Below are 12,714 nucleotides of genomic sequence, written 5' to 3'. Positions count from 1 at the left end.
CCCCTACTCACTGAGCCCAGTATCCTGACTCTGACAGTGGTCAGATGGATAATAATAATAATAATAATAATAATAATAATAATAATATATTATTTATACCCCACCCATCTGGCTGGGTTTCCCCAGCCACTCTGGGCGGCTTCCAACAGAATATTAAAATACAATAATCTATTAAACATGAAAAGCTTCCCTAAACGTCCAGGATACGTCCAGGCTGTTCTCACATAAATCTGAAGGGAGCCCCATCCTGCTGCACTTCTGCATTGGATCAAGAGCCCCTTGCCTGACTCTCTGCTACCCTTGCATGGACGTAGCCAGGATTTGGGGGGCAGAACCTCAAATATGTATTGGTTTTTATTGATTTTGATTGATTGGGGATGGGGCGCTACCCCCTGCCCCCTTGGCTACGCCCATGTATCCTGGCCCGTGACTCTGCGTGATACCAGGGAGAGGGCCTTCTCGGTGGTGGCGCCCGCCCTGTGGAACTACCTCCCATCAGATGTCAAGGAAATAAACAACTACAGTATCTGACTTTTAGAAGACATCTGAAGGCAACCCTGAGTAGGGAAGTTTTGTAATGTTTGAAGTTTTATTCTGTTTTTAATATTCTGTTGAGAGCTGCCCAGAGTGGCTGGGGAAACCCAGTCAGATGGGTGGGGTATTATTATTATTATTATTATTATTATTATTATTATTATTATTATTATTATTATTATTTTAAAGTCTCCTAGGTTTTCGATCATGCGGCAGTATCAAAATGCCATTATGCAAACTTTTGGGACAACCACATGGGGCATATTGTGGACATTCCTTCTTTACGCAGCGCAGAAGGCCTTCGGAGCTGGACCTCAGTTCGAATCCTGCTTGCGGGCTCCCCATAATGGGCATCTGGCTGGCCACTGTGAGAACAGGATGCTGGAATAAACGAACCACTGGCCTCATCCAGCAGGCGTTTCTGATGTAGAGCGATGCCCATCGCTTCCTCCTGCGGGAGCGCGTTCCGCCGTTTAACCGTGCGCTCCTTTCCGCGCACCCGCTCCTCCTGCCTGCTGCTGCATCTGATCCGGAGCCGGGATCCGCCTCGGGTTTTCGCTCCCACCCCGGGAGCTGCGGGGTCCTGCCCGAGCCGAGCCTCTCTCCCCCCCTTGCTCCCCCCGTGGGGCGGTATGGGGTGGGCTCAGCCCCGCATCGCCGGCGAGTTGGAGGAGGAGAAGGAGCGGGGACGGGCTTGCACGGCGCCCTTTCCTCCTCCTCCTTGCAGACCTTTTCCCTTCTCAGGGCTCGCTGTGGGGAGGGGGCTGCTTGAGACCCCCATTCCGACCCCCGGAAAGGACCCTGCCCCATCGCCGGAGCGCCCGCTGCGACCCTTCCATGCCCGCGCGCATCTGGGCGCATCTGGGACCGCATCCCCGCATCCCTCCGTCCATCCTCGCGGCTTCCTAGGGCTGGAGAGGAGCCCCTGCCCCATCGCCGCCGCCTCTGGGTGCTCCCCCCCCCATGAATCTGGGGCGCAGGGGCCATGCCGGGGTGCTGGCAGCTCTACGCCGTCCACTGGGCAGCGCTGGCCCTTCAGGGCGCCTGGCACAGCCTCCCGGGGGCCGCCCAGGAAACCCCCCTTGACTACTATGGGGACAACGGTGAGTCCGAGCTCGGGGGGGGGGGCACCGCTATTTTGGGACCCCTTGAGAAGCGGAGGGAAGACCCGGGCCTGATTTCTGAACCGCAGGAGGTTGGGCTAGTCTAGATGACCCTTGGTGGTCCCTACCAATTCTACGGTTCTCTGGACATGATCCTCTTGGGGACAGGGCTAGGAAACTTTTTTTCCAGAGCCTTCAGTGTGTTCAAATCTGCTTTTAGTTTTTTGCTTATCTTAATTTGAGGGTTGTCTGTCTGTCTGTCTGTCTGTCTGTTTGTTTGTTTATTAGATTTCTATACAGCACTTCTTCAGAGGATCACAGGGCAGTTTACATTTTAAATACCGTAGTTGCTTTTAGCTGCTTTTACTGGTTTTATTCTTTCTGGAAACTGCTGTCGGGTCCCGGGTTCAAATCTTCAGGACCTTCAGGCAAGGCTGGTTGAGTCCACTGCCCTGAAACCCTGGCGAGCTGCTGCCAGCCAGTGTAAGCAGTATGAAGCTAGATGGACTAATGGACTCACTCAGTATTAGACGGCTTTCTGTGTACCTCTTTGGAAAGATTCCTGGCTCAGTGCTAGAGCATCTGCTTGGCATGCAGAATGTCCCGGGTTCAGACCCTGATGATCTCTCCAAGCAGGACTAGCACAGGCCCCGTCTGAAACCTTGCTGAGCTGCTGCCAGTCCGTGTCGGTAATACTGAGCTGGATAGACCAAGGGTCCTCCTCAGTGCAAGGCAGATCCCCATGTTCCGCATTCAAAAGATACTCAATTTTTAAATGTGGCAGCATCTCCACTGCGGAACTCCCTGCCTATTGATAGCAGGCAGACAGCTTCACTTCATTTTTTTTTCCGGCGCATGCTAAAAACATTTTAAACTCTCCAGATGTTTATGGAGTTGGTGCAAGCTCTGTTTTTGGCCTATCATCATTTTAACTTCAGGAATGCATTAAATTATTGTTGCTATTTTTTTGCTTTACCTTATTTTGTAAACTGTGTTAGGGGTATATACAATCAAGCAGTGTACACATTTTATGAAATAAACAATTAAACTTCCCACAAACTCAAAGAGGGAAATTGAACATTTCCTCTATGGGATTCAATTTTACTGGAGCCCAAATTGGCACATTCTGCACTTAAATCATAGATCATAGAGCTGTGGAATTGGAAGGGACCCCCAAGGGTCATCTATAATAATAATTATTATTATTATTATTATTTATTATTTATACCCCGCCCATCTGGCTGGGTTTCCCCAGCCACTCTGGGCGGCTAGTCCAGACCCCCTGCAATACAGCAATCTTTTGCCCTGTGTGGGACTCAAACCCTCGACCCTGAGGTTTATAGTCTCGTGCTCTACCGACTGAGCTATCCCAGGAACCAGACTCTTCTTCAGCGGCTGGATGGAAAAGCAACTGTTCGCATCTCCTCTTTGCTCGAGCACACGGGGCAGAACCTTCCTCTGCCCTCTGGTTTCCCCTCCCTAAGGAAAGAGCCAGGATCCAGCCAGTTTTGCATTGAAGAGCATTCTTCTTCCCTTCCCGCTGGAGTCAACGAGACTTCAGACTGTTTCACATTCCCTGGACTGTGCACCAAAATACTGTAGCCAATTATGCCTGGCATGGAAAGAGTGGAGAGCAGTTTTCCTCCCTCTCCTGAATGTTTGGAAGACTTGGGACTGATAAAAGACAGTCCTTCTAACTCAGCTGGTAGAGCACCAGCCCCCCATTTAGGCAAAAGAGTCCTTCATTGCAGGGGGTTGGACTAGATGAAACCTTGTGGTCGCTTCCAGTTCTACAACTCTATGCACGTGTTAAACTGTGGAACTCACTCCTTCAGGAGGAAGTGAGGATCGCCAACTTGGATGGCTTTGAAAGAGGATGAGAAGATCAAGATCCGCAGATCTTGATTGCGGCAGGATACGAGAGAGCCAGAAGCCAACTGCTCCAACGTATTAGGGATGTGGAGCTGCAGTGCCATATGGGCAAAATGGACAAACATGTCACAATAATAAGAGATCTTGGGAGAGGGTTCTCACCTGCAAATTACCTGGCAAAACTGCAAATACCCAAGTATAGACATTCCTTTACTTTGGCCAGATTTAATGTGTTGCCCTCCGCACTGTTGCTGGGTAGATATGAGGGTAAACCATATGAGTCACGTGTTTGCCCATGTGGCTCATTGGAAGTGGAAACAAATTTGCATGTGTTGCTGCACTGCAGTCTCTACAAGGATTTACGCCTGACCTTTATCACCCCATTCTTACACAAGCTTAAAAATGAACCAGAATCCCAACGTCTAAGAGCCTTGGTAGAAGACAGGGTCCCTGAAATCACGATCAGTGTTGCCAAATTCTGTGTCTCTGCTATCAGACGCAGGAAACAAGAGCTTTCCAATGTCAATACACAGGCGAATGCGACCATCTAATTTTATCCATGTCCTTATTTTAAAGTGTAAAGGTAAAGGGACCCCTGACCATGAGGTCCAGTCGTGACCAACTCTGGGGTTGCGCGCTCATCTCGCATTATTGGCCGAGGGAGCCGGCATATAGCTTCCAGTTCATGTGGCCAGCATGACAAAGCCGCTTCTGGAAAACCAGAGCAGCACATGGAAACGCCGTTTACCTTCCCGCTGTAGCGGTTCCTATTTATCTACTTGCATTTTGACGTGCTTTCGAACTGCTAGGTTGGCAGGAGCTCTGGGACCAAGCAATGGGAGCTCACACCGTCACAGGGATTCGAACCGCCGACCTTCTGATCAGCAAGCCCTAGGCTCAGTGGTTTAACCCACAGCGCCACCTGGGTCCCATTTTTTTTAAAAGTGTAGTTATGGCCAAATTTATATTGAAATTGTCCTCTGTTTATTTCTGTGTTATCCTTTGTTGAATAGTTGTATGTGTTGATTTGGTCTGTGATTAGAACTTTGATTAGAAGGGGCTATCAGTGGCTGCTAGCCCTGAGGCTAGCTGTCCTCTGGTCGAAGGCAGCAAGGCTTCCGACTCCCAGTTTTTGGAAGCCGCAGGAGAGGAGAGGGCTCTTGCGTTCAAATCCTGCTTGCGCATCCGCTCGGCCACTGTGAGAACAGGATGCTGGACTAGATGGGCCGCTGGCCCGATCCTGCAGGCCTCCCCCGATGTTCTTACGTCCGTGCAGCAGACCCGCTTGCCACATCGATGTGGCGCCCTGTGTGCGAGAGACGGCGAAACAGACTCTCCCAAGCCAGCTGTGACGTTGGGCGCACATCTGTGTGTGCCCTTAAGTAGGTCCCTCTGCCGGATTTGCAAAAATACCCCAAAGTCCGGGGCTGTCGCTGTGAATCATTTGTGGGCAGATGGGTCCCCCCGGCCCACATAATGTCCGTGTGCAAAGGCAGCGCTCCCTTTGTCGAGAGCTCGGCTGGGACTGAGCGGTGCCTGGGCGCTTTTCCCAGAAAACCCCTCCTGATCGCAGTTTAATTAAGAACAGCTGGGGCTGCTCCAATGGAACTGGGGGGAGGCTGGAATGTGGGGGGAGGAGAGAGATTCTAGGCCCCGCACGCCGAGTGGCCTTTGGAATATGCGGTCAACTCTCAGCCTGGAGTTGGGTGGGTGGACTGAAAAAAGACAGGACACACACACACACACACACACACACCCCACTCCTGCCACTAAAACTGTTTGCAAGCCACAGGAACCAGAAGGACATCCTAAAAGGCTGCTGGATCAGGCCCACCGAGTCATAGAATCACAGAGTTGGACCATGAGGCCAAGTGTTGGGGCAGCTGCAAAACTGTTAGGGGCTTCAAAATTTCAACACCCAGTGCTGCCTCAATGCAGTTGCATGATGCCGTTGCTGGGCTCTGTTGAAAATGGCTTCTCCGTGCGAACCAGTCACTGCCTCGCCGCCTTGCCTACCTCGCAGGGTCGTTGTGAGGATTAAATGGGGAGGGGGAGAATCGTGCGCGCCGCCTTGAGCTCCTCGGGGGCAGGGAAAGAGAGATAGGAATGCAAAGGATAAAGAGATAAATGATGGGCCAGGCTGAATCAACAAAGTTAACAGCTAAACCAGGCATCCCCAAACTTCGGCCCTCCAGATGTTTTGGACTACAATTCCCATCTTCCCCGACCACTGGTCCTGTTAGCTAGGGATCATGGGAGTTGTAGGCCAAAACATCTGGAGGGCCGCAGTTTGGGGATGCCTGAGCTAAACTATGAGAACAACGACTGCTTTGTTGAAGTATGGGAACCTCTTCTGGACTGTGTAAAGAAAGGTTATATAGGATGAGTTCGCAGCAGGATTTGAACTACGAGCCCCAGAAAGAACGAGAGATTATTTTGTCATGGTTACGATATAAAAGAGGGAAGCCGGGATGCAGCAAAGGGGTTGGGGGGATGGGGAACACCACGGGAAATGGGATGGAAAAAATGATCACGTATTGGAATTTTATGCGGCATTTGTGGAAATCTAATAAAATATATCTGGAAAAAACTGAATAGATAAATAGATATTCCTCCTCCACCTCGCCAACACCCCTGCTCTCTCTTTTGCAGTCATTGACCTGCTGGAGGCCCTCAACGTCACCCGCTCTGTTGTGGGGGTCACCAAGGCCAAGGGTCCCGATCCGGGTGTGCCGGCCTGGAAGTTCCGCCAGCGGGTGCCCCACCTGACCCTCCCCTGGGACTACTCTGTCTACCTGCTGTCCACGGTGCAGGCGGCCCTCGGCTTCCACTTTGTGGCCCGCCAGAGCCGCGCCTCGGAAGGGACCCTTGTCTCCCTGGTCTCGCCGGCCGCCACCAAGCGGGACGGCCGCCCCCTTCTGCAGCTGGTGTCCAGCACCCGGTCCGGCCAGCTGCGCCTTGACTACCGCGCCGTCCACAACATGGAGCCAGCCTCCTTAGTCTTCCCGGGGAACAACCCCTTTGCCCATGGCCTCTGGGTGCGGCTGGCCCTCCACCTGGAGCCACAACGCATCTCGCTCTTTGTCGACTGCCGGGAGCCCGTCGTCTTCGAGAAAGGCGGCGGTGAGGAGGTGCTGAGCCTCATCCTGCCCTTGGACCTGCAGGTCACCTTTGCCAGTTTGGACGGAGACAAGGCCAGTAAGTTCCTGGTAAGTTGGCAACACAATGCTCACAAATGCCAGTACCAGCGAACCGGGAAAAAGCTTTTTTCCTAGTTCTGCTGGATCTCTCTCTTTTCTTTCTTTTTTAAAATAATGTTTATTAATTTTTCATTAATAGCAATCCAATGGAGTCCACATTAATCCAATACCAAATCCTACCAAATCACAATACAATCAAAAGAGCCAATTAATCAGTTCTGAATTCAACAGTTTTGGATGACTTCCCGTGTTCCGGCTATCAGGAGTTGACGTTATTCCTTGGCCCTGCGCCAATTCTCTCAATTGATCCAAATACAACAATTCCAGTCTTGATCCTTTATTTTAGCAGCCACTGGTCTGATGACTTTCGCTCGTATTTAACAAATCCATATCCATTAGCTTGCAATGGGAATTGATTTCTTGTAGTTTTCTGGGAGAAATATTTGTTGACATTCTTCTTTTCCTTCATGTTGTAATCAATCAATCCTCTTCAACATTGTCCCTCCTTCAAGGACTCAATTCTCATTCCATTTTGCCTTTCCAAAACTGAAAGTATTCCAGCGTCAGGCCATGACTCCTGGCTTACTTTATCTCCTTTAGTCCTTCCCAATCTTCTAACAAGCTGGTGTCTCGCCAAAACCGTAATAAATCAGAATTAGAGCCCTCTTTAGTAGGCAATGCCACAAATTATCACCGTTCTGCTGGGTCTCTCAGTGGCCTTTGGTACCATCGACCATGACATCCTTCTGGACCGTCTAGACTGAGCTGGGAGCTGGGGGCATTGTTATACAGTGGTTCCGCTCCTTCCTCCTGGGCCGTGTCCAGAAAGTGGTGTTGGGGGATGAGTTTTCGGGCCCCTGGGCTCTCACTTGTGGGGTGCCTCAGGGCTCCATCCTCTCCCCCATGCTTTTTTATACCTATATGAAGCTGCTGGGAGAGATCATCAGGGGGTTTGGGCTGGGTGTCCATCTGTCTTTGGGTGATACCCAGCTTTCCTCTCTTTTAAATTGGAACCAGTGAAGATGGTGAATGTCCTGAGTTGAGGATGGATGGAGGCTAACAGATTGAGGCTGAATCCTGACAAGACAGAAGTATTGTTTTTTTTGGGGGGGGGGGGACAAAGGGCGGGCAGGTGTGGAGGATTCCCTGGTCTTGAATGGGGTAACTGTGCCCCAAAAGGACCAGGTACACAGCCTGGGACTCTCAGCTGTCCATGGAGGCGCAAGTCAATTCTGTGTCCAGGGCAGCTGTCCACCAGCTATCAGACTTTTAGAAGACATTTGAAGGCAGCCCTGGTTAGGGAAGTTTTTTTATGTTTGATGTTTTATCGTGTTTTTAATATTCTGTTGGGAGCTGCCCAAAGTGGCTGGGGGGACCAGACCAGATGGGTGGGGTATAAATAATAAATTATTATTACAACTGCAGGAGGAGGGGGAAGGCTGCATAGATAAGTGAAAATAATACACATGGCGCATTATGTTGGGGGAAATCTCTTTGAGAAATTGCATCCGTGTGCATATCAGGAGATGAATTTGCGGGTGAATTTTCACAAGGAACAGGTAAAAGGAAGGGTTCTTCATGCAACACGCTGTTAACCTGTGGAACTCCCTCCCACAGGAGGCAGGGATGGCCACCAAGCTGGATGGCTTTAAAAGAGGATTAGGGAAAAATTGTGGATGGCTCCAAGCCACAATTGCTCTGCTCTGCCCTACACAATTTGGAAGGCAGTAATGCTTCTGACCCAGGTGGCCCAGCGGATCCAGGGATGCAGGTGGCGCTGTGGGTTAAACCACTGAGCCTAGGGCGTGCTGATCAGAAGGTCAGCGGTTCGAATCCCTGCAACGGGGTGAGCTCCCGTTGCTTGGTCCCAGCTCCTGCCAACCTAGCAGTTCGAAAGCACATCAAAATGCAAGTAGATAAATAGGAACCGCTATAGCGGGAAGGTAAACGGCGTTTCCATGTGCTGCTCTGGTTTGCCAGAAGCAGCTTAGTCATGCTGGCCACATGACCTGGAAGCTGTCTGCGGACAAACGCTGGCTCCCTCGGCCTATAGAGCGAGATGAGCGCGCAACCCCAGAGTCAGTCATGACTGGACCTAATGGTCAGGGGTCCCTTTACCTTTTAATGCTTCTGAGTCCCAGTTGTTGGAAACTGCAGGTGGGGAGAATGGTCTTGTGTTCGGATCCTGCTTGTGAAGAGGGACCTCTTGATTGACTCATAGGATGGTAGAGTTGGAGGCGACCCTGAAGACCATCTAGCCCAACCCCCTGCGATGCAGGAATGAATATGCATCTGTCCCGTGGGGGGCTCGAACTCGCAACCTTGGCACCATGTTCAAACCAGCTGAGCTCTCCACGCTGTACCTGGTTGAGAACGGGATGCTGGACTAGAGGGGCAACCGGCCTGATCCAGAAGGCCATTCTGATGTTCAGGGAAGGGCAACTGGGCCCCCGACCTTGGTGCCACCAACCCCACTACAGCATCTGAACAACCCATTTCTAATGTTAAGCACCCCACAACTGGAAACTCCCTCTCCCAATGGGTTATCGAATGTGTCACCCCAACCCCTTAAATGGAGGGGTAAGAGAAGAGCAGGGCTTGGGGGTCATTTGCAGAGAAGGACTGAGACAGTGAAGGAGGGGGGCGTCCTTCCCAAGCACACAAATGTTCTCCCCTCCTTCCACTCCCCCAAACAGCATTATGGGGAAAGATGGAACGGAGATCGTTGTTTTATTCCCTGGGAACATTGTGTGTGTGTGTGTGTGTGAGAGAGAGAGAGAGAGAGAGACAGAGAGAGAGAGAGAGAGAGAGAATCAACAGAGGACTGGCCATCACACTGGGGCTCTGTCAGAGATTCTCTATCTGTAATTCCTGCATTGCAGGGGGTTGGACTAGATGACCCCTGGGGGTCCCTTCCAGTTCTATGGTTCTATTATTCCGGTGCTTGATTTTAACAAGACCACCCCTTCTCAGTTCATACCCCCTTGAGGCATTTTTAGGGTGGCTTTATTTTATTTTATTTTATTATTTCATTCCATTTCATTTTGCAGGGCTACTGGCAGACAGCAGAGATTTCGCCCAGTGGCTTCCCCCACCGCCCCTGGCACTGCGAGAACCTGCCAGGTAAGAGCTGGGGGCGTTGGGTGGCAGCCCGGTTTGTCTGCACAGGCATTGATTGGCTGTGACGGCCTTTCCCAACCTGCCACACACAAGGCCTTTTGGACTACAACTCCCATCAGCCCAATCTAGGACAGAGTTGTATGAAACGGTGGCTGATGGAAGCACGTCTGGACTCATAGTCCAGAACATCTGGGAGCTGGGTATGTTTAGCCTGGAAATGAGAAGACCGAAAGGTGGTTTTTAAACTGCGATTTAACTAGATGGCCCGGGGGGGGGGGGGGAGTCCCTTCCATCTCTGTTGTTGTTGTTGTTGTTTAGTCGTTTAGTTGTGTCCAACTCTTTGTGACCCCATGGACCATAGCACGCCAGGCACTCCTGTCTTGCACTGTCTCCCGCAGTTTGGTCAAACTCATGTTTGTAGCTTCGAGAACACTGTCCAACCATCTTGTCCTCTGTCGTCCCCTTCTCCTAGTGCCCTCCATCTTTCCCAACATCAGGGTCTTTTCCAGGGAGCCTTCTCTTCTCATGAGGTGGCCAAAGTACTGGAGCCTCAGCTTCACGATCTGTCCTTCCAGGGAGCACTCAGGGCTGATTTCCTTCAGAATGGATAGGTTTGATCTTCTTGCAGTCCATGGGGCTCTCAAGAGTCTCCTCCAGCACCATAATTCAAAAGCATCAATTCTTTGGCGACCAGCCTTCTTTATGGTCCAGCTCTCACTTCCATACATCACTACTGGGAAAACCATAGCTTTAACTATACGGACCTTTGTCAGCAAGGTGATGTCTCTGCTTTTTATAATGTCTCTACAATTTTATAATTATTTATCCACCCGGAATGGAGTTGGTGGGAACGGGGAAGCAAAGAAAAGAGAGATCAAAGCAAGCCCGCTGACTCTGGGAACATTCTCGCCTCTGTCAAGCCTTCAACATCTGTGCGAAGAGGAGGAATCAGCCCAGCCAGATGTTCCCTGTCCTGGGCGGGTACAATTCATGCGCCTTGGATGGGCTCCAGCTGGAAGGAGAGGAGGGGGCAAACATCTGGAACAGAGTGGGAAAGGAGTGGGGGGGAATCTGTCTGAAGGGAGGTGATGAAGGGGCTTGACATCTCTGTCTGTTCCCGAGCCAAGCGAATGGCATGTTGGAAAGATTTCTCTCTGGGGCTTTGCAAAGGATCCATTTATTTTTTTACACCAAGTATTATAGCTGTTCAGGACACGACATAAGAACACAAGAAGCGGTTGCTAGATCAAGTCATAGAATCATAGAGTTGGAAGAGACCACAAGGGCCATCCAGTCCAACCCCCTGCCAAGCAGGAAACACCATCAAAGCATTCTTGACATATGGCTGTCAAGCCTCTGCTTAAAGACCTCCAAAGAAGGAGACTCCACCACACTCCTAGGTAGCAAATTCCACTGCCGAACAGCTCTTACTGTCAGGGAGTTCTTCCTAATGTTTAGGTGGAATCTTCTTTCTTGAAGTTTGAATCCATTGCTCCGTGTCCGCTTTTCTGGAGCAGCAGAAAACAATCTTTCTCCCTCCTCCATATGGCATCCTTTCATATGGCCTGTCGAGTCCAGCATCCTGTTTTCACAGTGGGCAACCAGAGTCTCCCAAGGGAAAACCCGCAAACAGGATTTGAGCAAAATAGCCTTCTCCTCTCCGGTGGTTTCCAGCAACTGGGACCCAGAAGCGTCGCTGCCTCCAGTTGTGGCTATCGAGAGCCCTCTCCTCCTCCGTGAATTTGTCTCACCCTCTTTTAAGGCTGTCCAGGCTGCCTCCTGGTGCAGGGAGTTCCACTGGTTAACAATGTCCTGTGCCATTCCTTTAATCTGTATTGAATCTTCCAGTGCTCAGCTATACATTGGAGATCCCCAAATAAAGTTGCCTTCCCTCAGCTGAGCAGATCAGCCCCTGGATTTGAAGTATCCCAAAACCTCAGGTCCTGAGCACCGCTGTGATTTTTAACCTTCGTAGTCAGTGCCAAATATTTTACTTCCTAATACTTGCTCTGGCAGGATCCGCCAGGGTTTTGCGATCACCGCGTCCTGGCCACAATCCAGCCTCCTCTGTGCTTTCTCTCTCTCTCCCGCACCTTCCTGAAGCTCTTCAATATTCTGTGTCGAGAGCCTCCTTCCCTCGAGACTGCCACCCTTTGCTTCAGGATCCTGCGTCAGGATCCTGCAGGATCAGATCAAGGGCATTCCGTGTCACCCAACATCCTGACTTCAACGTGGCCAGCCTGTGGCAAGCAATACCTGGGCACAGCAGCATTGGGAGGGACCCCCGTGGGTCATCCATCCAACCCCCTGCAATGCAGGAATCACAGCTACAATCTCAGAGGCATACAGCCTTTGACATTGGCATGAGAACCCAGCCAGTGCGACTAGTAGCCAGGGCTAGTCCATGAATTTGTCTAAGCCTCTTTCAGAGCCATCAAAGGCAGCGGCCACCACTGGCTACTGTGGCAGTGAGTTCCACAGTTCAGCTATGCACTGTGTGAGAAAGGACTTCCTTTTATATCTTCATAATATTACAGTGTTTAGCTTCATTGGATTATCTTACTGGGTATTGTGAGCAAGGGAGGAAAACACACACTCTCTCTCTCTATATATATATAATTTTTAATTACATTTTCTAATTTGCATTTCAAAATATTCATTTAAACAACCTTAAATTAATGGCTTCCCTTCTTTTTCCATGGTTCATTTTGCATACCATACATCCTTGCATATTTCACATAAACTGAAGCATTCAGTCATCCATTGTTACACCATCAAAACTTATTTACACTGCTGTATTTATCTTAATGCTACCTGCATTTTTAAATGAACACATTTTTCACCCATATATTCAGTAAACATTTCCCAGTCTTCTTTAAACATAC

General features: G+C 50.3%; 1 protein-coding gene across 2 annotated transcripts in view; it reads left to right on the top strand.

Annotated features, from left to right (window-relative positions):
• Positions 1–1,098: 1,098 nt before the first annotated feature.
• Positions 1,099–12,714, top strand: part of KCP (kielin cysteine rich BMP regulator) — a 96,609-nt gene continuing 84,993 nt past the window's right edge. For both annotated transcript variants that reach the window (XM_088676513.1, XM_060279271.2), the window contains exons 1-3: positions 1,099–1,637; positions 6,162–6,718; positions 9,760–9,832. In XM_088676513.1, the coding sequence (XP_088532639.1) occupies positions 1,520–1,637; positions 6,162–6,718; positions 9,760–9,832 (748 nt within the window). In that variant the 5' untranslated portion in view covers positions 1,099–1,519. The remainder of the gene's footprint in view (positions 1,638–6,161; positions 6,719–9,759; positions 9,833–12,714) is intronic.

This window comes from Zootoca vivipara, chromosome 9, assembly GCF_965207765.1.
Source record: "Zootoca vivipara chromosome 9, rZooViv2.hap1.1, whole genome shotgun sequence".
NCBI classification, from domain to species: Eukaryota; Metazoa; Chordata; class Lepidosauria; order Squamata; family Lacertidae; genus Zootoca; species Zootoca vivipara.
Note: the sequence above shows the minus strand (reverse complement) of the source record. Positions and strands in the feature narration are given on the sequence as shown.